Source organism: Sorex araneus, chromosome 1 (assembly GCF_027595985.1).
Source record: "Sorex araneus isolate mSorAra2 chromosome 1, mSorAra2.pri, whole genome shotgun sequence".
NCBI classification, from domain to species: Eukaryota; Metazoa; Chordata; class Mammalia; order Eulipotyphla; family Soricidae; genus Sorex; species Sorex araneus.
This window is the reverse complement of record NC_073302.1, coordinates 287,442,881-287,466,738: the sequence shown is the minus strand read 5'-3', so window position 1 is coordinate 287,466,738 and position 23,858 is coordinate 287,442,881. Positions and strand designations below refer to the sequence as shown.

Here is a 23,858-nt window from a genome sequence, read left to right as displayed (position 1 = left end):
CAGGTTGGGCATTTGCCTTGTACGCAGCCACCCCGGGTTTGAGTCCTCCGTCCCCCTCGGAGAGCCCAGCAAGCTACCGAGAGTATGCCGCCCGCACAGCAGAGCCTGGCAAGCTATCTGTGATGTATTCGATATGCCAAAAACAGTCACAAGTTTCACTGTGGAGACGTTACTGGTGCCCACTCGAGCAAATCGATGAACAACGGGACAACAGTGCTACGATAGTGCAGTGCTACGATTTCATTTATTTATTGGGCCACACTGGACTCTGCCAGAAGGGATCACTACTGGTGGCCTCAGAGGACCATATGGAGTGCCGGGTATTGAACCCAGGTCAGCCACATGTGAAGCAAGCACCGTTGCTCTAGCTCCCAGAATATTATTTTAAAGGCTATGTTATATTTTATTTATTTTTATTGAAGCACCACGAGATACAGAGTTACCAGGTTATTCATGATTAGGTTTCCGTCATACAATGTTCCAACACCTGTCCCCCACACCAGTGACCAGTGTGCATTTCCCACCACCTATTGTCCCCAGTTTCCCTCCAGCCACCCCACCACAGCCTGCCTCCATGGTAGCCACTTCTTTTCCTCTCTCCCCTCTCTCCCTCCCTACCCCCTCCCTCTCTCTCTCTCTTTGGACATTATGGTGTGCAACACAGGTACTGAAAGGTAATCAGCAACATTATATTTTAAAAGCGAGACAATAGTCCTAGAGAATGCAGCTTTTTTCATCATCATACGGAATATTACAATGAACACGTGTTTTTCTTCAATGTTCTTGATTACAAATTGCAGGATCCAGGAATGCCCTTCACAGGGACGCAAGCGGTGTTCATATTAACAGAAATGCCAACTCGGCAACTCCCAACTGTCATTCCTTTGCACGGGAACTCTCAGCCGCACCGAGAATACTTCTGTAGAAATCGCTGTAAGTCCAACAACGGAAATCAATCCTAACTCAGCGGTCCGTGGAAGGAAAGCCTAAGCCAGACTGGGAAGACCGGTGGGTTCCTACCTCACTTTTCTAGCCACCCCCAAATTTCCAGGTCCAGCCGGGGAGCGCGGAGAAGAACTGCGCCTGCGCGCGCGGCGGGCGTGGCCTTGCACCCGGAGTCCCCGCCCACTCCGCTTGTGGGCGGGGCCGGGGAAAACCCAGTGCCGGAAGCTGCCCCCGACAGCCCCTTGAACGTGTCGGGGGCGTCGCAAAAAGTCGCAGTGGGACTTGCCTCCGGGTTACCGCCTCGGCGCTTTACGGTACCGGGCACTGCAGAGCTGGGAGATGTCGGCTGCGGGCCAGGCGGAGACCCCGCATCCTCCTAGCAGCTTTGCCAAGCGGGTCCTGGTCACCGGGGGTGCTGGTTTCATGTAGGTAACGGCGCCCCCCAGTCACCCCAGCTCGTCCCTTTGCTCCCCCCGCTGCCTTGGGGGTGAGGGTGGGCAGGTCGGGGGCGGTTGTGAGTGCACGAAGGGCTTCCCCCTACCTGCTCGCCTCCTACCTCCCGGGCCGCCCCCGCCCCCTACCCGGCTCCTTGCTCTGAGCGGTTCGCGCCCCTTCCCCACGCCTAGTCTTAACCCTCCTCTCGCCCCAGATTAGCTGTTTACGTGCATGTGGGTGCCCAGAGCGTGTGATCGCCTCTGCCTCTGTTTCCCCGACTGTCCTGATGGGATCCTGGGTCCCCGGGAGTCTCTGATGCTTTTTTTTTTTTTCATTTTGGGTCACACCCGGTGATGCACAAGGGTCACTCCTGGCTCTGCACTCAGGAATTAATTACCCCTGGCGGTGCTCAGGGGACCATATGGGATGCTGGGAATCGAACCCGGGTTGACCGCGTGCAAGGCAGACGCCCTCCCCGCTGTGCTATCGCTCCAGCCCTGATGGAGAGTCTGGTGGTTTTAAGTGAATCTGCATGGAGTGGTCTCGCGTGGCTGGTTTCCTGCCGGATCCTGGCCCTGCCCGGGTCGCACGTTGCCCCTGCCATCCCACCCCCTGCCTTTCTGGGCCTGCCACACTGCATCTCTTGCACCTCCCACCCTGAGGCCTTGGCTCAAGTTCCTGTACCTTTACAGGTGGCCGGCGTCGCTCCAGTCACTTAGTTCCTGATTCACCACCTCTAGGTCGCCCACTCCCAAGTCACACCCGAAGTTGTGTGTGTGTGTGCTTTTCCTGGCTTGTGACTGGCTTTCCCTGATGGCTGGCTAAGGCGGTCTAGTAATTGGGACCAGTGTCGAAGAACTGGAAGTTCTTCCAGGGTCTAGTGGAAGGAGAAATATGAAAATCTATTGCAGCGTTTTTATTTTTTTACGCCCTTTTGTCCATTGGCACATGAAGTCACCCCTTAATCCCACAGGGGTTGGGGCTGGAGCGATAGCACAGCAGGGAGGGCATTTGCCTTGCACGTGGCCGACCTGGGATGCTAGTCCAGGGGCAGTGCTACAGGAGAAGCCTGTCAGTCGCAAACTGAATTCTTAATGCGGCCAGGCGCTGCCCTGGTTCCTGGGTGCCCACCGTTTTGTTTGTAACATCCGCTGGCTCATCCCAGTGAAATGGGTTTTGGCTTGTTTCAGACACCTCAGGAACATGGACTCTCCAGCCCAGTACTTTTTTTTTTTTTTTATGCTTTTTGGGTCACACCCGGCGATGCACAGAGGTTACTCCTGGCTCTGCACTCAGGAATTACTCCTGGCAGTGCTCAGGGGACCATATGGGATGCTGGGATTTGAACCTGGGTCAGCCGCGTGCAAGGCAAACACCCTACCCACTGTGCTGTCACTCCAGCCCCCAGCCCAGGACTTCAGCTGTGTTGATTGAGAGCTCTTCTGGCCGTGCTGGTGTGGACCCTCGGTTCTTGTACCATAGACAACAGACGATGCTCAGACTAACAATATTCACTTTTATTTTTTCCTTACAGTCCCCAAATGTGTGTTACTTAGATGCACCACCGCTTCTTGTGCGGATCCTCCTTCTTCACTTCGTGTTATTGGAATATGGCCTTTGGCAGCATTTGATGCTCTAATTTTTTTTCTTATACCCAGGATTAGCAGACAATGCTCTTAATGCAAGCATTTGTAAATCTTACTTCTTAGAAGGTAAATGAAAACTGTGGAGGACTGTTCCGCATATTCAGATTATTTCTGTGTCTTCCAAGAATGTAACAGTAACTTGGAATATTACCTGAATACCTGACAACTTAGGGAAACATTTAGAGAAAAAGTTTAAGTGACCTAACAAGATATACTTTTTTTTTCTCCCTACAGTGCATCACATGTGATTGTCTCTTTAGTGGAAAATTATCCCAATTATATGATCATAAACCTAGACAAGGTGAGTTTTAGAACTTATGTACATTTTAAAAAATCGTGTAATTTTGTCACACTGCAATTTTAGTTTTAGGGTTTTTAAAGTCATTTTAACAGCGTAAGAGTTGATATAACCTTGGGGTTGTGTTATATTTAAACTCACAGAAAGTCTTTGAAACTTTATTATAGTAGCCCATAAAGCAAACTTGTGGATTTTGTTTTTGGGGTTTTATATTAGGCATGTGAGCATGAATTCTAAGATTGAGTCAAATCCCTAACCTCTAAAATAAAGCTTTTAAATGCAGTATTTTTACAAAAAAAGAAAAGTTGTCTTTATTAAGTTCAATAGATAGTATAATGATGTTATAGAAAGTTTTTGAGTTCAAGGCTGGAGAAAACATGGTGTAAGACTCTAACCTTGCTCCTGGCCAGCTCTGGTCTGATTCTTGCTCCCTTCTCTGTTCTTCCCGATCCTGCTGGAGTGACCCCCTGAGCAGTTCTAGGTGTGATCCACCCCAACTCTCCACCTTTCTGGAGTTTAGATACTTGATATGGTGTTATTATTTGATTCTGTAACTTCTAATTGCTGGAAAACATTTTTTAAATTTGAGGTTATATATCATATGATATAATATATATAATAATATATAATATGAAAACAACTATTAATTCTGGCTGTGTTTAGGGCTTACTCCTGGTTCTGCACTCAGGGATCACTTCTGGAGGGCCTGGAGACCAGATGGGGTGCTAGGGATTGAGCCTGGGTTTGCCATGTGCAAGGCAAGCACCCTCCTTGCTGTACCATCACTCTGGTGCTGAAAATGGTTGGTTTTTTTTTGTTTTGTTTTGTTTTTGTTTTTTTGCTTTTTGGGTCAGGGCTGACTCCTGGCTCTGCACTCAGGAGTTTTTCCTGGCGGTGCTTAGGGGACTATGTGGGATGCTGGGGATCGAACCCAGGTCGGCCGTGTACAAGACAAACGCCCTACCTGCTGTGCTATCGCTCCAGTCCCTGAAAATGTTTTTTAAATAAATTGCAGCTAAATTAGCTTTGAGAATTATTTAGAAGTTCTCAAAGAGAGTTTGAAAGCCAGGATTGGATCAACCACTGTTTTGTTTTATTTTGTTTTCTTTAAACATTAGTGCAGAGCTGGAGAGATAACTCAGCAGGCTGGAGTGCATAGTTTGTGCACAAGACTTGACTTCACTCTGAGCACCTAATAATGGTCCTCTGATCACAGCTGAGAAGTTAACACTGAGCTAGGAGTGGTCTCCAGGTGTGACTCCCAAACCAAAATTAGTAATAAGCACAAATGAAAATTATGATGTTAATTTTATAAAATATAACAGTGAAAATATATGGACAAAGTGTCATCCCTAAGTCTTAAAAAGTCGTGCTGATCTTACCATCATGTAGCAGCAGTAACTCAGAAAGCTGACCACATGGGTCAAGAGGATGGCTGCCCAGGCCTGATCACCAGTTCCTGTCAGTGACGAATGGGAACCTTTCCTAGCAACTCGGGCTACAGACAAAAGTGGGGAGCAGAATGTCTGAAAGGAGTTTATTAAAACAGAGGGTTTTGTGAGCACCATCAGGAATGAGCACCAAGTGATGTGTGTCAAAAAAAAAAAACCCAAAAATTAATAAAGGGGATTTTATGTGTTGTATTCTGAAAGGTAAAAATGACATTTGGCAGGGGGGAGGGGTTGTTTTGTTTTGTTTTACTTTGAAAATATCAGAAACTTCTTAAGATATAAGAACCGAATTCTTTAAGCGTTCTCGGATGCTATCGAGAGACTTTAAAATCAATTGAGAATGCACAGGAAAAACAGTATAGCTAATGATCAGTATATCTAATGAACTTGTGCACATGTGTTTCTCCGACTCCCTACTCCCCAACAATTTTTTGTTGACAGTTGGACTACTGTGCAAGCTTGAAGAATCTTGAGACCATTTCTACTCAACAAAACTACAAATTTATCCAGGTAGGAAGGTTTCCTTGTCACCTGTAACTGTCAGACCAGATCTCTTTTGTCCTTCAGAGATGTGCCTGCTGCTTTTCAAACTTGGGTCCTAGGAGCTAAGAAAGCATGTGAATTAAAGGCCTGTCACCACAGGCACTGCGTGCTGTAAAAATACATCTTTTAAACCTGTAGTTTTGGGTGCCTTGAGTGACTGAAGTTTTGTGATTTTTTTGTTTGTTTGTTTTTAAGCTTAGGTCTCACTAGCCTTTTGACTAGGGCCGTGCTGGGAGTGTAGAGTTGGCTGTCTAGTTCGGTCTCCCTCAGAAGGGCCAGCATGCGTCCTCAGACCCACCATTACGGCCTTGGGAGGGCTTCATGGTGAAGACTGGTAGCTGCCCTTGGAAGACTCCAGAATATGAACCAGGCGAGGGCCAGGGCAGTAGTACAGCGGGTAGAGCACACAGCTTATGCACAGCCCACCCAGGTTTGATTCCCTGCCCAGGTTTGATCCCCGGCACCCCATGTGCTCCCCAGGGCCCACCAGGCGTGCTTCCTGAGTGTGGAGCCAGGAGTAAGCTCTAAGCCCCCCAGGCGTGGCCCCAAAGACAAAACCAAAAACTAGAGTATGAACCAGAGATACAGGACATTCATGTTTACAGGGGAGGTTTAATGTCAAGGGAAATTCTCTTCTGCTTAGCGTTTTTTCTTACAGTAATCTCACATTCTTTTCCCGAATTTTAAAGGAGATATTAGGAAATATTTTCATGATTATTTTCCTTACAAAAGTGATTTTTTTTTCGGGGATGGGGGCACACCCAGAAGTACTTGAGACTTACTCCAGGCAGGGTCTCCGGGGGACCGTCGGGGATAGATATTGGCATCGAAGCTGGGCCGGCCACGTGCAAGGCAAGTGCCCTTCCCACTATACCATCACTCCAGCCCTGAGTGTGATGTCTTTAGTTACTCAAGATATCTCCCTGGCCCTAAAATTTTTGACACTTAATTGCAAAAAAGAAAAAAAAAATAAATGAATGCCAATGAAACACATGACCACTTGGTTTACTTTTCAGAATGCTCTCTGGAAACCTGGATGGTGGGATAATTTTGGCTTGTGTTTTTTGTTCATATGGTAAAATGGTTATTAAGAATGAGAGTGTGCAGTGAAACCTAGTTTTTTTGATTTTTTGTTTTAATATCTGCCATTTTCTACAGGGTGACATATGTGATTCCCACTTTGTGAAACAGCTTTTTAAAACCGAGAAGATAGATATAGTACTACATTTTGCCGCACAAACACATGTAGGTAAGTGTTATCTTAGGTTACAGTTCTTTCGGTGGACAGTCTTATCTCACCTCCCCATCACCCCGGTTAGCCTCCATCAAAAACCCAGTGGTGGGCGTGAGCATGTTGGCATTTATTCATTTATTTATTTATTTTTTCTTCTAGTCAAATCACAGTGAGACACACAGTTACAGAATTGTTCATGATTGGGTTTCAGTCATAAAATGTTCCAACACCTGTCGCTTCACCACTGTGCATTTCCCCCGGCAAGTTGGCATTTAACACGTATCTTTGTTTTTTAGTTTTGTTTTTTTTTAAATTTTTTTATTGAGTCACCATGTGGAAAGTTACAAAGTTTTCAGGTTTAAGTCTCAGTTATACAGTGCTCGAACACCCATCCCTTCACCAGTGCACATATTCCACCACCAAGAATCGCAGTATAGCTCCACCCCGTCCTCCCACACCCCTAGCCCCCCCAAACCCCTAGCCCCCCCAAACCCCTAGCCCCCACCACCACCCCTAGCCCCCCCCCTTGCCTGTGTAACTGATAAATTTCACTTTACTTCCACTTTGATTGCATTCAATATTTCAACAAAACTCACTATTATTGTTTGGAGAGTCTCCCCCCTAAAGTCGGACCTGCTGAAAAGGAAGCATTTGACAATTTGTTTTTCATTGCTGAGAATGAAGAGGTATGAGGTCGAGTGACCGCACCTAGTGGCCTCACGGTTTTGGGTTTCTGTATTTTAGTATTTTAGTAACTAAGTCCAGAGAAATATCTGCCAGGAATTGCATCACTACAAACTTGTACTTCTCAGTTACATTATATTCCACATATGAGTGCAATCTTTCTATGTCTGTCTCTTTCTTTCTGACTCATTTCACTCAACATGATATTTTCCATGTTGATCCATTTATATGCAAATTTCATGACTTCTGTTTTCTGACAGCTACATAGTATTCCATTGTGTAGATGTACCAGAGTTTCTTTAACCAGTCATCTGTTTTGGGGCACTCGTTTTTCCAGATTCTGGCTATTGTAAACAGTGCTGCAATGAACATAGAAATGCAGATGCCATCTCTACTATACCTTTATGCCTCTCTGGGATATATTCCCAAGAGTAACACGTATCTTTGAAAGAGACCGTTCGGTATGCTTCAGAGAAGGCAGGCCACGGTGAGCCTGTCCCCACGGCATCAAGTTTCTTGGCACTTTCGAAATCACTTTCATTAGGGCAGGTTAGAATATAACCTTAAACACTGGCCTCAGCGTGTTTTAATGAACAGCTCCTTAATCGCACACGGTTGAGTTGCTTTAATCCTTTGTGTTACGGGTAATGGTGTAAGAAGTTACTGACATCATGCCCCAAGTTCATGACGATGTTCTCCAGTTATCGTTGAAGAGTTTGATCAGTTTGTCTTCCACATTTATTGTTTTTGGGTGGATTGGACGTTCACACACAGCTCTGGGGACCAATACTGTGCTGGGGCTTGAACCCAAGTCACCCACAGCGAGGCCAGTGCCTTCCCCCTATACTGTCTCTCTGGCTTTCCTGTTTAGATTTCTTACCCATCTGAGATTGATTTTTTTCCCCCTATAGTAAGAGATATTCTTACTGTAGAATAGAAAGAATATTTGCCACACTCACAAACTGCCCCCGGCGCCGTGTAATCCCACCAACGGCCAACATCCAGAGACTATAAGACCAAGCTCCCGGAAGCGACATCTAATAGCCTTGTTCTCCTTCTTGGAGAATCTGACAAGCTACCAAGAGTCTATTGCCCGCATGGGAGAGCCTTGCAATTTCCCCATGGCGTATTCATATCCCAAATACAGTGACAGATATATGCATCCCTCTCGGAGAGCCTGGCAAGCTACCAAGAGTATCCTGCCCGCACGGCAGAGCCTGGCAAGCTACCCGTGGCGTATTCGGTATGTCAAAAACAGTAACCATAGGTCTCATTCCCTTGACCCTGGGAGAGCCTCCAGTCATTGGGAAAGACGAGTAAGGAGAAGCTGCTAAAATCTCAGGGCTGAGTGTAATAGAGACGTTACTGGTGCCTGCTCAAGTAAATCGACGAACAACAGGATGATAATGATACAGTGATAGTAAGAGATAGATAGAAGTCCATTTTTTCTTTCTTTCTGTATGCCAATTGAACTTCTTCCACTTACGGAAAAAGTTTTTCGATTTCCTGCCCTGTATCAAGTATGCCTAAACGAGGATCTTTCTTTCTGACCACTGGTCTAATTTCTCTTTACCTGTGCTGATCTCATACCGTTCTGAGCAAGTAGGTACTTAACATGGGTAAGAATGAGGAGACCAAGACCAGCACAGTGAGAGAGAGCAAATCTGACGGAACAGATCCTCCTTCTTGGTTAGTGATTGAGCAGCTGCAGACTCCTTCCGGCAGTGTAGGAAATGCTGAGCTATTGTTGATCGTTCCTGGGTTTATTTTATCTCTGCTGGTGATTAATGTGATTACCAGGCAGCTGAGCCTGGCTTGGCGCTGTGCTCTCTCTCCAGCCCCACCCCCACCTGCTTGCCGTCTCTGGTTTGCCTTTCCCTTTCCTTATAGGGTCTTGTTCCATGGAAGTTCTTCATCTTTGTGTCTGGGGAAGGATTCTCAGGGCCTGGAGATACTCCCTTGCATTCTTTGGTTTCGAGGGACTCTTTTACCTCCCCCCCACCCCCCCGTCAGCCTGGCTTCGGCTCAGTGTTGTTCACTGGAAGGATCCCTGGGCCAGAGGGAGGGCTGAGTGGGAACATGCTTTGCACACAGGCGACCTGGGATCGATCCTTGGCACCTCACGGTCCCAAGCACAGAGCTGGGAGTTGCCTCTAGTGATGCCAGGTGTGGCCCCATCCTGCCACCCGCAAAGCAAAGCAGAACAGATCAGAGACTCTTGGAGCACCATGGGGTGTCACCCAAAAAACAAAGGTGGTATCTGTGACATTTTAGTTTGAATTTTCTTTTTTGTAATTGAAGTATAGCTTCATAAGCTTGATATGGAGGCTTTTTATTTTTTGGGGGGATGGTGGAGGGAGCACGCCTGGCAGTGCTCAAGACTTATTCCTGGCTCTGCACTCAGGAATTACTCCTAGTGGTGCTCTGGGAACCATATGGGATGCCAGGGATCGAACCCGGGTCGGCTGTGTGCAAGGCAAGCGCCCTTCCCGCTGTACTATTGCTGTGACCCCATATGTTTTTTTTCTCTCTAAACTATTGGTGTAATTTCCTGTTAATTTTTATGTAGGATTACTTTATAATTTCTTTATAGATTGCAGTTAATTAACCATTTCTCTCATAAATTCAAGTATCGCTCAGTTTGTCATTTGCCTTTACGAGTTACTATTTTTTGTTTGTTTTTTTTGGGAATCCACATCCTTCTGTATTCAGGACTTACTATGGCTCTGCATTCAGGCCTCACTCCTGGCAGTGCTCAGGTGATCTTATGGGATACTGGGGATTGAACCTGGGTCAGCCTCAGGCAAGACAAGCCTCGTGCCTGCTGCACTGTCTCTTCAGCTCCTATTTGTTTTTTATAGTGCTCGGGATGGAACCTAACTACTGAGCCATATCTTAAATCCTGAGGATCAATTTTTTTAATGCATTGACTTTTAAATAATTGATCCACATTTATTGTTGTTTGTCTGTTCAACAGTCACAGATTGATTTTTTTTCTTGTTCTTTTGGGTCACACCCAGCGATGCTCAGGGGTTACTCCTGGCTCTGCACTCAGGAATTACCCCTGGCGATGCTCAGGAGACCATATGGGATGCTGGGAATCGAACCCGGGTTGGCCGAGTGGAAGGCAAACGCCCTACCCGCCGTACTTTACAACTTTTTGAGTTGGTTTCACTTACTTTGAAATAGAGAACTCTGAGTATAGTAAAGTTGCCAGTCTGATAAGAAAAATTCATATAATAACTCCTCCAGAATTATTTCAAACATATTTTTCTATAATAAACAATGAAAATATTCATTATTTATTATAAATAATATCAAAATGTACATTCATAGTATATTACTATAATTATAAAAGTCTTAAATTTAAAACCTGCACAGATTCAGAGAAGCTGCAGTGAAAGCACAGCAGGTAGGGTGTTTTCCTTGCATGCAGCCGAGCCAGGTTCAATTCCTCCGCCCCTCTCGGAGAGCCCGGCAAGCTACCGAGAGTATCTCGCCCACACGGCAGAGCCAGGCAAGCTACCCGTGGCGTATTCGATATGCCAAACACAGTAACAATAAGTCTCGCAATGGAGACGTTACTGGTGCCCGCTCGAGCAAATCAACGGGCAACGGGATGACAGTAATACGGTGAAAGATTGAGATGCATTATTTAAAAATTTATTTTGTTTTTGGCACCCTGAGCAATGCTAGTTGTAGGGATTTTCAGAACTGGAGTCCGGCAGACGGGCAGTGATAAATAGAAACGGGCTTTTGCCTTCTTTTTCGAACCGCCTGTTGCGGCGCTGGAGAGAAGAGCAAAGCACCCTCGCCCCGGCCGCACCTCCCGTTAGCCCTGGGTGCCCGGCGGGAGCCCACTCACTGTCGCTCCTTTTCCCCTTTTCCCTTAGATCTCTCGTTTGTCCGTGCCCTCGAGTTTACGCACGTGAACGTGTATGGCACTCACGTTCTGGTCAGCGCCGCACACGAAGCCAGCGTGGAGAAGTTTATTTACGTCAGCACGGACGAAGTCTACGGTGGCAGCCTGGATCAGGTCAGCGCCCGACTCTTCCTGGGCTTCTCCAGCCCCCAGCCACACACCCAGGGCCGGGCACTCTTCTGCAGACTCTGGCTCTGGGCACGTCTGTCCACGCCGCGGGAGGCTTGGGACGGATTCACGCGGACCGATGCCAGGAGTTTGCACAAGAGCCGCTGGTGTCAGTGGGTGGGCCCCGTGCACCCGATGCCCACCGTCTCCTTGGGTCAGGGGCCACCTTTTATATGTTGACTTTGTTTTTGTTTGGGACCCACACCCAGGGGTGCTCAGGGTGACTCCTGGCTGTGCTCTGGGAACTCTCTGGGATGACGGCTGCGTGCAAGGCCAACTCCCTCCCCACTGCACTGTCGCTCCAGCCCTGGAGCCCACCTTTTAGCGCCTACCGCTTCCTCTCCCACACAGCAGAACGCACCCAGATCTCAGACAGAATCCAGCCTTACTGGGCACACTGGATTCTCTCTCCCTTTTTTTTTGCTTTTTGGGGTCACACCTGGCGTTGCACAGCGGTTCCTCCTGGCTCTGCACTCAGGAATTAATCGTGGTGGTGCTCAGGGGACCATATGGGATGCTGGGAATTGAACCCGGGTCAGCCACATGCAAGGCAAACGCCCTATCCGCTGTCCTATCTCTCCAGCCCCCACTCTCTCTTTTTTTTTAATGCATCATTATTGTACTTTTTTTTTTTTGGTGCAAAAGGTGACTCGTGCTTCAGTCTAATAGAATCTTAGTATTTCAGTCTTTCACTCTGTTTTGTTACTGATTTTAACTCAGAACAAAAATGAAGGGGGAAAATATAAAGTCCTGGTTTTATGTCATTGATAGTTTCCGGGAACTGTGATTAGAGGGAAGCAGGGTGTAGTAGGGGGCATCGCAGGGAACTGTGATTGAAGGGAGGCGGGGTGTCGTAGCGGACATCGCGTCCTTTCACAGTTGGCCTGAGTTGTTTTCTCTTGGAAGTTCTCAGGAAATGACACGGGACATTCGCTGAGCTCCTGCGATAGTTCCAGCAGCCTTTGGGTGAGAGGGGCCGGGAGAGGCTGCAGCTCAGGCCCCCGTGAGCTCGTGGTTTGCTCCCCGCACCGGGTGGTCCCCAGGGCACCCCCCCATCCCTGCAGGGTATAGCCAGAAAACAGTGGGCCCCGTGGGCACTGTGGGGGTGGCAAGGGCTCCAGAATACGGAACCCCTGAAGCTGGTGTTGATGGTGCTGTTGATCGGCACACATCCTAAGAACACGGAGGAGAAACCGGACCCTCGGCCACTTCTCCCACACTCCCCTCTGAGAAGCTGCTGTCTTGGTCTCTGCAGTTTTTATCTAGGAAACGTCCTCTTCCTGGTATTTTCATTATCTCTGCATCTGAGCCTGGGGGACCAGCACACAGTGCTGGGGATGAAACCTTGGGCGGTCCCAGAACAAAAACAAAGGTTCTGAGCTGGAGTGTTCGCAGAGCGAGCGGACCGAGGCCGGGCCAAGGGCGGGTCTGCGCACAGTCACCCCACGGTCTGACTCTGTCTGACTCTCGCTGCTGTGTCCGCAGCTCAGATGAGCATCCTGCAGTGCTCAGGGCATACTCCTGGCTCTGCGCTCCGGGATCACTCCCGGGGGTGCTCAGAGGACCACCTAGGATGCTGGAGGTGGAATCCCCTGGCAGCACCCTCCCCGCTGTGTGCGCTCTCCGGCGTGGCCCAGCCCAGGACCTCTGAACCCTCTCGGCCTGCCCTGCACACCTGGTGTGTGCCTCTGGAGCTCATGGTGATTCAGTAAAAATAATAATAATAATAATAATAATGAATTAAAATAAATTTCAAAAAAAAAATCTGAGTCCAGGCTAAAAGGTTCAGAACTGCCAGAACTGCCAGCGCTGAGGCTCCGTAGTGAGAAAGATTCCAAGTTTGTCGTGCTTCCTGGTTACTCTGCTGAGGAAGCGACCACAGTTCTCTTGTTTTTAACATGCCCCTTTTTTCAAAATTAGGAATTTGATGAGTCTTCACCCAAGCAGCCCACGAACCCTTACGCATTGTCGAAAGCAGCGGCCGAAGGATTCGTGCAGTCGTACTGGGAGCGCTACAAGGTAGGGACGCGCGGGGCACTGGCCCGAGACTCGGGCGCGCTAGCAAGCGTTTGCTTTTCCAGTTGAAGGCAGAGATGGAGAGGAGTCGCCTGGTGAGGAGTTTGAAACAGAGACGGGTTTCTTGTTTTGTTAAAAAAGAGACGGGTTTCGGGCCGGAGCGATAGCACAGTGGGTAGGGCGTTTGCATTTACCTTGCACGCGGCCGACCCGGGTTCGATCCCCGGCATCCCATATATGGTCCCCCAAGCACTGCCAGGAGTAATTCCTGAGTCAGAGCCAAGAGTACCCCTGGGCATTGCTGGGTGGGACCCAAAAAGCAAAAAAAAAAAAAAAAAAAAACCAACAAAAAAGAGACGGGTTTCTTGTTTTGTTAAAAAAGAGACGGGTTTCTTGTTTTGTTCCGGCACGGCCACGCCCGGCCAGGCTCAGGGCTTACTCGGGGCTCTGTGCTCTCCGCCGCGGGCCGGGCAGCCCTGGCCGTGGGGTTTCCCGCCGTGTGGACGCGGGAGAGATGGCTCTTTCCGGTTCTGCTGGGCGTCTGGAGGAATGGTCTGTACGGGATTTTTTCCCATGGGGGTGACGCTGGTGCCCCTGTGTCCGTGAATGGTCTGTACGGGATTTTTTCCCATGGGGGTGACGCTGGTGCCCCTGTGTCCGTGATAGCCCTGTCGGAAACCCTGCTTCTTTGCCTTGGGGGAGGCGGTGATTCCCTTGTGCCCCTCCTCCCGCCCCCTCCCCCCAGGCGTGCCCCTTCCAGCGGCACTCAGTGCTCTGCGCAGCTGCCCTGGTGCTGTGCCATTGGCCGTGCAGGAACTGTTCCCAGCGGCGTCACCGGCTCCCGTTTCCTACCCGCGCTCTCTCAAGGCCCAAGGCAAGCGCAGGCGCAGCGTGGAGCACTCTTGCCTTGGGCTCGGAGCCCCCCCCCCCCCCCCCCCCCGGCCAGGGGCGCGTGTTCTTCTGGGATCGGCCGGGTTCGTGTCTCAGCACCACTATCTGTGGCCCTGGAGGCCCCCAGATACCCTGACAGTCCCCAAACCCTGCGGAGGTGGCCTGGTGGGTCCCAGCTCTCATCCTCGGGCTGCACTGCTCGCCCACTTGGCCCAGCATATCAGATGAAGGGCCCGAGGTGTTGGCCTCGCTCGCAGCCGACCCCGGGCCCATCCCCGGCGCCAGCTATGGCTCCTCAAGCAGTGCCAGAAGTGACCCCTGAGCCCTGCAGGGTAGAAACACATTCCCTGGCCCTCCGTGACCCGGAAGCGATGGTCCTTGGCCTTTCCTCCGGAGGCTTGGGACAACAGCGAGCCAACCTAAAGGGTCACACCCCAGTGGAACTAGACGAATCAGGCGTTTCACCTCTCTCCTGTCCCCACTCTCCCTGTCCCAGCACGGCCGAGAGCCTTCCTTTTCCTTCCCGAATCCCCCTCTGTCAGAGCCAGCCCTCCGCTGTCTTTCCAGGAGTCTTACACTAGGGAAACAAAGCAGCAGCCCTTAGCTTCTCTCTGGCGGGCCTGCGAGGTTACTCACCGGAGTGCCTGTATTTCAGAAACGCTCACCCGCAGACAGTTGTTGTCATTGCTCCTTGCCAGTGCACTCACGGCGGATGTTCTTTAAGTTTCCAGCTGTCATCACAAGGAGCAGTAATGTGTATGGCCCTCACCAGTATCCGGAGAAGGTACGTGTTGCTTCTTCTGAATTCATCCTGCGCTTTAATGACCGCGAATGTCTCGCTTCTTAAAGTAGTCTGTCTTCAAAGCAATTTGTCAATAATAGTTTTTGTGTGTGTGTGGGGAGGAGGGCTAATTGTCATGATGGTATGTAGGCTACACGCATATCTCATGAGCATTCATTCACACCAGAGACTTGAGTGTAAGTTGCAGCTGGACCATAGACAGACCCTTTGCCCAAAGGTCTTCTCTTCTTTTAAGAGAAAGGCCTTAAATCAATGGCTGAATAGTTTGCCTTGCACACGGCCGACTCGGGTTCGATTCCTCCGCCCCTCTTGGAGAGCCCGGCAAGCTACCAAGAGGAGAGTGTCCCGCCTGCATGGCAGAGCCTGGCAAGCTCCCCGTGGCATATTTGATATGCCAAAAACAGTAACAACAAGTCTCAAAATGGAGACGTTATTGGTGTGCACTCAAGCAAATCGATGAAAAATGAGATGGCTGCTAGAGTGCAGTGCTACTCCTACATTTAATAAAGAGAGAGAGTGGGGCTGGAGCCATAGCACAGCGGGTAGGGCATTTGCCTTGCACGCAGCTGACCCGGGTTTGATTCCCAGCATCCCATATGGTCCCCTGAGCACTGCCAGGAGTAATTCCTGAGTGCAAAGCCAGGAGTAACCCTGAGCATTGCCGGGCGTGACCCAAAAAGCAAAAAAAATTAAAAAATTTAAAAATAGAGAGAAAGGCCTTGGTAGGATCCGCAGATGAGCCTGCCCGGGCGCAGAGCCTGGTGTGGGTTCCCTCCGCCCCATCCCGCCCTCGGTTCCGACTCCTGGTTTGCAGGCCGCGCTGCTGGCCGTGCAGGAAGCTTGTTCATGAGCTGCTGCTGGCGAAACTGCCCCCAGCTCCTTTAGACAGTTGCGAAGCCTGAATGTTTTCCAGAAAGTCGGAACACAGTGAGTGAACAGTGTTGCTGAAAGGCTGGAAGTCCCCCGTGCCACTTGCAGTGTCTGTGGGTTCTCACTCTCCAGCCGAGCTGAAGGGCCACGTGATACGCTCACAAAAAATAGCTTCCTGGCTTCATTTTTGAAATATCTTTAGGTTCCAAGGGCCTGGAAGGACATGATGAATTTTTTTTTTCTTTTTTGGGTCACACCCGGTGATGCTCAGGGTCTACTCCTGGATATGCACTCAGGAATTTTTTTTTTAAATTTTTTAAATTTGATTGAATCACCGTGAGATAGTTATAAGCTTTCATGTTTGGGTTACAATCTCACAATGATCAAACACCCATCCCTCCACCAGTACACATTCCCCGCCACCAATATCCCGGGTATACCCCCCTTTCCCACCCTCCCCCTGCCTCCATGGCAGACAATATTCCCCATACTCTCTCTCTACTTTTGGGCATTATGGCTTGCAACACAGACACTAAGAGGTCATCATGTTTGGTCGATTATCAACTTCCTGCATGCATCTCCCATCCCAACTGGTTCCTCCAGCCATCATTTTCTTAGTGATCCCTTCTCTATCCCATCTGCCTTCTCCCCTCCGCTCATGAAGAAGTCTTCCAGCTATGGGGCAATCCCTCTGGCCCTTGTATCTACTGTCCTTGGGTGTCAGCCTCATGTGATGTTATTTTATACTCCACAAATGGCACTCAGGAATTATTCCTGGTGGTGCTCAGGGGACCATATGGGATACTGAGAATGGAACTCAGGTCAGCCGCGTGCAAGACATTTGTCTTGCCCTACCCACTAAGCTATTGCTCCAGCCCCAGGCAGTGATTAATTTCTTTAGTGTTTATTGAACAGGTGCTTGGTATAAAGTGCTAAGATACTTTTCCTGTCCTTGTCAAAACCAACAGAGCCAACTCTAAAGCGAATGTTATGCTGAGAAGAAACTTTTGTGGACTCTTATTTTTTGTGTCATTTTTGTCTTGCTCTTTCTCAGGCAGAGGACTGGCCTTTTTCCTTTTGAGGAATTGGTCTTCGAGTTCTTTTACTTCTCAAAACGATCAAAGGTTTTTTTTCCTCCAGTCCCTGATAAAGAATTAGAATGTGCCTATATGTGTGTGATTTTTGACTTTGATATTTTAATCCTGATTTTTATGATCATTCAGATCCACATTAGTGAGTAATGTCCAGACTAAAATGATGTTTGCATATTCTTTTAGGTCATTCCGAAGTTTATATCTTTACTGCAACACAACAGGAAATGGTATGTTATTTTTTTTACCTTTGCCCTCATGTTTTCCTGGTATGTTGATAGTATTTGGTTTTGATCTTTAATCTTGGAAATCGTAGTGTCCTAGAATTGGTGGCTGTAGAGTAAAATTCCTTAATAAATATAAAGGTCTTTCACAATCAATATAAAATGTTTTAAATAGCTGCAATTCATTTTACAATTTAATAAGCTAATTTCAAATATTTAATTATCTACATTAGAACTTTGAGCTAGATCAGTAGAATAATTTCTTGCCTGTTAACTTTACTTTTTGAAGGATTTACTTAATTCATAGAACTGTGGATATTTCTTATAGTGAGTTTAAGGTATAAACTTGGATAAATGTGTCTCAGGAACTACTTATGTGCTTTCATCTTTCTTACTGAAGAGGTGGGGAATTTGGAGATCATTTAAGAATTATAAACACATTTTAGGAAGTTCATGAGAATTTGTGTTTTCATTGTCAAAGCTTTCTGAGGCCTCCTTGAAACCTGCCTTTTCTGGCCTTGGAGCCATCGTTAGCACGCTCTGGTTTGCCGGAGCTTGCTATTTTACCCTTTTGTTCTCTCTTTTGTCCTTTTTTTTTTTTTTTTTATAGCTGCATTCATGGATCTGGCCTTCAAACAAGAAATTTCCTCTATGCTGCTGATGTAGTCGAAGCATTTCTCACTGTCCTTAAAAAGGGGAAACCAGGTGAAATTTATAACATTGGAACCAACTTTGAAATGTCAGTAATCCAGCTTGCCAAAGAATTAATACAACTGGTATGTATTATACAAGGGTGGTGATTTTCAGAATTGTCCCAAGATCAACAATGTGCAATTTGCCCAATTGACATGAACAGTGAAACATGATAAATTCATAATTTTGTAGGCCACATGGATGCTGATGTGTCATTAACTTGAAGCTGTATACTGACAAGTTTTCAGAAAATAAAAGTACACTAAGTATAGACCCATTACAACACCTACCTCAGTGTCAGAAGCACACAAAAAAATTATTTGTTCTGGGGAGCTAGCTTGAAGGGCTGCATCCCCGGGCCCCCCACCCCCAGTATCCCCGAGTATGGCATCCCACAAAAAAATAATTTGTCCTGAAACTAAGAAACAATGAGATTGAAATAGTTATGTGTCACTGTGTATGAGTGTGTGGGCTGGAGCGATAGCACAGCTGTTTGGCGTTCGCCTTTCACTCGGCCGACCCAAGTTCGATTCCTCCGCCCCTCTCGGAGAGCCCGGCAAGCTACTGAGAGTATCGAGCCCGAGCGGCAGAGCCTGGCAAGCTACCAGTGCGTATTGGATATGCCAAAAACAGTAACAATAAGTTTCTCAATGAGAGATGTTACTGGTGCCCGCTTGAACAAACCGATGAGCAACGGGATGACAGTGACTTACAGTATATGAGTGAACATCAGTTAGGATCCTCAGGATTCAGTTCCGAGGAAGGATGGGGCACTGGGGAAGCTTTGCCTTTCAGGTTCCTCTTACAGTGCTCTCCGCTGCACTCACAGCCTTCCGTCCCCAGCAATTCTCGGTCTCCAGCTGGGTGTCATGTAGCTTAACTGGGCTCTGACATTCTCCTCCTGGGGATGTCACTGCTAGGTCCCCGGGCCGAAGGCTAGGTCCCAGGAGGCCTCCTGAGTGCAGCTGCCCGTAGCAAGGCATGCTTCTCCCCCGGGCTCGCCTCGGGTCGGCTGGCTCCGAGTCCCAGGCAGGCAGTTCACTCACGCAGCGACTGCTCTGTTACAAAGGGGGCACTCGGGAGCACCCAGTGGGGGAGAGGACCATCGGGCTAGACATGGTGAGGGGAAGGGCTGTGGTGAGCCTTAGTCCTGCCAGCACCGCCCTGGGCTCTTGAGACCCCCACCTTCGCGCGTTTTTAATGGGCATTTCATCAGAGATGCATGGTTGTTGGCTTAAGCCATTGGCCATTGATGGTTGGTTCAACCCCCACCTCTTCTCCTCTCCCCCTGGTGGGGACCTATGAGCTGAGTTCCCTCCCTCTAGTCACATGGTTGGTTTCTCTATTCTTAATGCTTTAAGGGGAGTAATTCTTGGCAGTGCCCAGGGACGGTGCAATGCCAGGGAGCAAGCCTGGGCCTTCTGCATACAAAGCTGTGTGCCCAGCCCATTGAGCTAACTCTTCGGCCCCCAACTTTGAATGAAGGGATTTTAGTCAAGGTCTAATTTTCAATAGACATCATTTCCTTTAAAGTTGCTGATTCTAAGACTACCTAGGACTTTAAGTGAATGTAACTGTCTTATTGTTGTTTCCTTGTGTTTTATATCACATATGTGTTTTATTTATTTATTTATTTATTTATTCCCAGTCTATCAAATGGAAGCTTTTGGTCGACTGGCATGTTGTAACGATCTGCACACTCACAAACATGTACCTGCCTGTATCTCTGGGTAGCACCTGGGACATCTATGGCCTCAGATTGATCTCCTTAGTGTTGACGGAGTGCGCCCAGAGGTTGTTGAGCAGCTGGCAGAGTAGAGCCTGGCAAGCTACCCGTGGCATACTCGATATGCCAAAAACAGTAACAACGATGGTCCTCATTCCCCTGGCCCTGCAAGAGCCCTCCCTCAATATGCCATCGGGCTACACTAGCACGCGACAGGGACGAATGGAGACATTACTCAAGCCTACTCAAACAAATCGATGAACAACGGGATGACAGTGATACAATGATATATCTATTTCTTTTTGCAGATCACATTATCTCACAGTAATAAGCATGCCCAAATTTTAATTTTCTCCCATAGTTTGTACAGAACTGCATTCTGAACATCAGACAAATTCTAGGTTATAAAGCACAGGAAGTTGATCTGAAAGATTCGGTGACTTACAGTGTCTCCCCGACTTCATCCTCCCTGTCTTTTGAGTCAGCTGCTAAGTGCCATTGTTAAGTGCCTGGTCTCATTTATAGTTTGACTTGGAAACCTTCTCTTCTCGACAGATCAAAGAGACCAGCTCGGAGTCTGAAATGGAGAGCTGGGTTGATTATGTTAATGACAGGTAAGTGACAGAATGCGGCTTGAGGTTGTGGGTCTTGCTGCTTGTAAAATTACGACATACATAGTCTTCTTGGGTTTGTTGCTAAAATCTTTTTCCTAATTATATATAAGAATGGATTATACAATTAGTACTTAATTGGAATGTGATTGAAAAGAAATTTGTTGACTCTTCTCATGTCTGAAGCTATTTTGTTACAAACCCTTTCAGAGTTTATTTATAATGTATAGAAAGTGCCTGATGATGGAACAGAAGAGTCCTAGTAGGTGTATGTCTATTGAGCTATTCCTCATCAAGTATTTAGGTATAAGGCACCGTACTGATACCCAGACTGAAATAAGGAAGGGATTAGCCACAGAGGGTTCAGAATCCAGGAGTATAGATGACTTTAGAAAATACAAACTATGCATCATATTTTAATATTAGTGTAGTAATATAAAGTAGAAGTAATTTCACATTTTTTATGAAAAAGAAGACTTTCTCTTTTTTGGGGGGGGGGGTCACACTGGGCAATGCACAGGGGTTACTCCTGGCTCTGCACTCAGGAATTACTCTTGGCAGTGCTCGGGGGACCATATGGGATGCTGGGAATCGAACCCAAGTTGGCCGCGTGCAAGGCAAACACCCTACCTGCTGTGCTATTGCTCTAGTCCCCAGATTTTCTCTCTCTCTCTCTCTCTCTCTTTTTTTTTTTTTTGGCTTTTTGGGTCACACCTGGTGATGCACAGGGGTTACTCCTGGCTCTACACTCAGGATTACCCTTGGCGGTGCTCAGGGGACCATATGGGATGCTGGGAATCGAACCCAGGTTGGCTGCGTGCAAGGCAAACACCCTGCCCGCTGTGCTATTACTCCAGCCCCTTCTCTCTTTTTTTTAAAAAAAAAAAAATTTTCTGGAGAGCTACACGTGGCAGTGTCACAAAGCCATGATGCAGTGCTCAGGAGTCACAACTGGCAGTGCTCAGGGGAACGTGTGGTGCTGGGAATAGGACCCAGCCCTCCCACATGCGAAGAACATACTCTAGCCCCCGATCCACCTTCTCTGCCCCTCCAGAAGAGACCCTTTCTGTCATTGTTGGTTTCCGTTTGGGGGCCACACCCAGCAGTGCTCAGGGCTTCCCTCCGACTCTGCACCCACTGGTCACTCCTCATAGGGCTCAAGGGACCATCTGGGCTGCCGGAGATGGAACCCGGGTCAGCTGCTCGCCAGACAAACGCCTTACCCGCTGTCCTATCTCTCTTCCCCACACCCCAGGAGGAAACGTTTATAGAAAAATATATAGAATCATAAACCTGGACACCCGTTCTTTCTCATCGTGTTGTGACTCGTAAACCCATATTCACAGTGCCAGTTTTAATGCTTTGTCTTTCCAGGCCTACCAATGACATGCGATACCCAATGAAGTCAGAAAAGATACGGGGCCTGGGATGGAGACCGAAAGTGCCGTGGAAAGAAGGAATAAAGAGGACAAGTACGTAGAGAAGCCGCCTTTCAGGCAGATTCAGAAAGACTGAACGGGAAAGTGGAGTTCATGCCTAATTTAGTCAGCTTCATCAGTGGCTGAAGAAATAGCAGTACTGGAGCTGGAGAGATAGCACAGCTGGGAGGGCGTTTGCCTTGCACGCGGCCGACCCGGGTTCAAATCCCAGCATTCCATATGGTCCCCTGAGCATGGCCAGGGGTAATTCCTGAGTGCAGAGCCAGGAGTAACCCCTGTGCATCGCCAGGTGAGACCCAAAAAAGCAAAAAAAAAAAAAAAAAATAGCAGTACTCCTGCATTTAAAAACAACAAAAAAAGATTGAATAGAAAAGAAAGTTCCATTAAGAGCATCGCAGATCCAGCAGAATATCGTGACCCATCAGTTTCCATCCCAGAAGCCACACTGTGTTTCCAGCGATAGAAATCTGTTTTCTCAGCATTTTGAATTTCAGATGGATTTTCTCATCAGATTTCCTGTCTTAGTAGCTTTGTCAGAGGCTTAGTACTTCAGTTCTCTGGTATCCTGTTATTTGCTTTTTAAAATTTTTTCCCCGCTGAAAGTTCTGTTTATCACTTGTGGCCTTTGTGATTCTAATTACCACTTTTTTTTTTCTTAGTTACATGTAAAACAATGGTCCATTTTAAGACCGGGTTTGATGAAACAGAACAGCTGTAGACTTTGAGTGTTTTCAGTCTTTTTCTATTAAAAAAAAAATTGGAATCATTTATTATATGTAGAAGTAACCATGAGAATAAGTATGAAAATTCATGTATATGTATTTTAGGTTCAATTTAGAAGTGTCCTCACAGAAAAAAAACACTCAGGTAGAAAGTCTTGCTTCAGAGCTTGACTTGAAATATAAAATACCTGTTGAATTTTAAAAAGTCAATTCAAAGATAATTTGTCACTTAATTTTTTAAAACTGAAAATTCTTTACTAATAGTGTAGAACACTGCTACTCCCTTACTGTAACTGGCATTTGCTCTTTTGCTACGTTTACAGGAGCAAAATCATAAGCTTCTCCCATGACCAGTGCAAATGATTTAATCCCTTTCTTCTTAGATTTCTTCTGAATTTTTTTCAGATTAGGACATTTTAAACACTTAAGCCAGCAAGTTCAGTATTAACGGACCTTTGAAGTTTGAAAAAAAAATCTTACTTTTTAGGTGATGAAATAGTTTCCCCTTGTTAAAGGTTTAGCGGATGGGGAAGACTTTTCTTACTTAGCAGGAACTCTGAATGTGCTGTTTTATTTGTTTCTTTCTTTTTCTAATAATTGTCTTTTGTTTTTTTCCATCAGTTGAATGGTACAGAGAGAATTTTCACAACTGGAAGAATGCAGAGAAAGCATTAGAAGCCTTCCCAGTATAACCACCGTTTGTCTAGTTTTCGCAGAGCGAAGTTAAGCAGCCTACCTCGACAAGTGATACGAGATCAAGTGGCCATATGAAATTATGTGACCATGTGATATGAAATCAAGTGACCATGTGACTTGGTTCATTTGTCATTAGCTCCAGGATATTTGTGTCTGTGCGTGTAATATTTAAACACAATATGCCTGGACTTGCAAGCCCAGGGTCTGTGCCATAGGATTTATGTACTAAAATGATGCCAGAAACCTTCTCTCCTGAAGATAAGGAGCCAGTGGGCATGGGAGATGGCTCCGGAAGGGTGGCTCCGAGGGCATCAGCAGAGGGTGGCCGCGGGCAGATGATGCCCTGCTGGCCTTGAACTCATGAGCGACTCACAGCCCCACTGCAGAGAAAGGCTGTGCGGGCAGCATCCCGTGAGCCTTGTGCCTTAATCCTTTCTCAGAGTCCAGCCATTGTACTTTTAATTGCTTTCAAAATGGAACACAATGGAAACATTGCCTAGCACTTTTTAAACATTTAATGATTTTGTAAAATTGATTAAGTTAAATGTTCTTTTAGAAGAAAGAGGTCATTTTTCTATTGTCAGAATCAATCTCTGCACTCTATGTAATCGCATATCAAAAATTTTTATCATGTATTTACTGCCTCGATGACTTTATTTATAAAGAATATCATTAAATATACGTACTGTAGAATGAGACTTAAAAAAAGATGTTTTTACTTGCTTATAGAAAATAAATTGCAAATGCTTGA

General features: G+C 47.1%; 1 protein-coding gene across 1 annotated transcript; it reads left to right on the top strand.

Moving 5' to 3' along the window:
* Positions 1–1,155: 1,155 nt before the first annotated feature.
* Positions 1,156–23,858, top strand: TGDS (TDP-glucose 4,6-dehydratase). Its single transcript, XM_004604021.2, has 12 exons — positions 1,156–1,370; positions 3,261–3,327; positions 5,217–5,285; positions 6,477–6,567; positions 11,130–11,272; positions 13,247–13,345; positions 14,958–15,017; positions 17,183–17,226; positions 17,831–17,996; positions 20,195–20,253; positions 21,625–21,722; positions 23,033–23,858. Exons 1-12 carry the CDS (start codon positions 1,285–1,287, stop codon positions 23,101–23,103), a joined length of 1,053 nt encoding a protein of 350 aa, XP_004604078.2. The 5' UTR covers positions 1,156–1,284; the 3' UTR covers positions 23,104–23,858.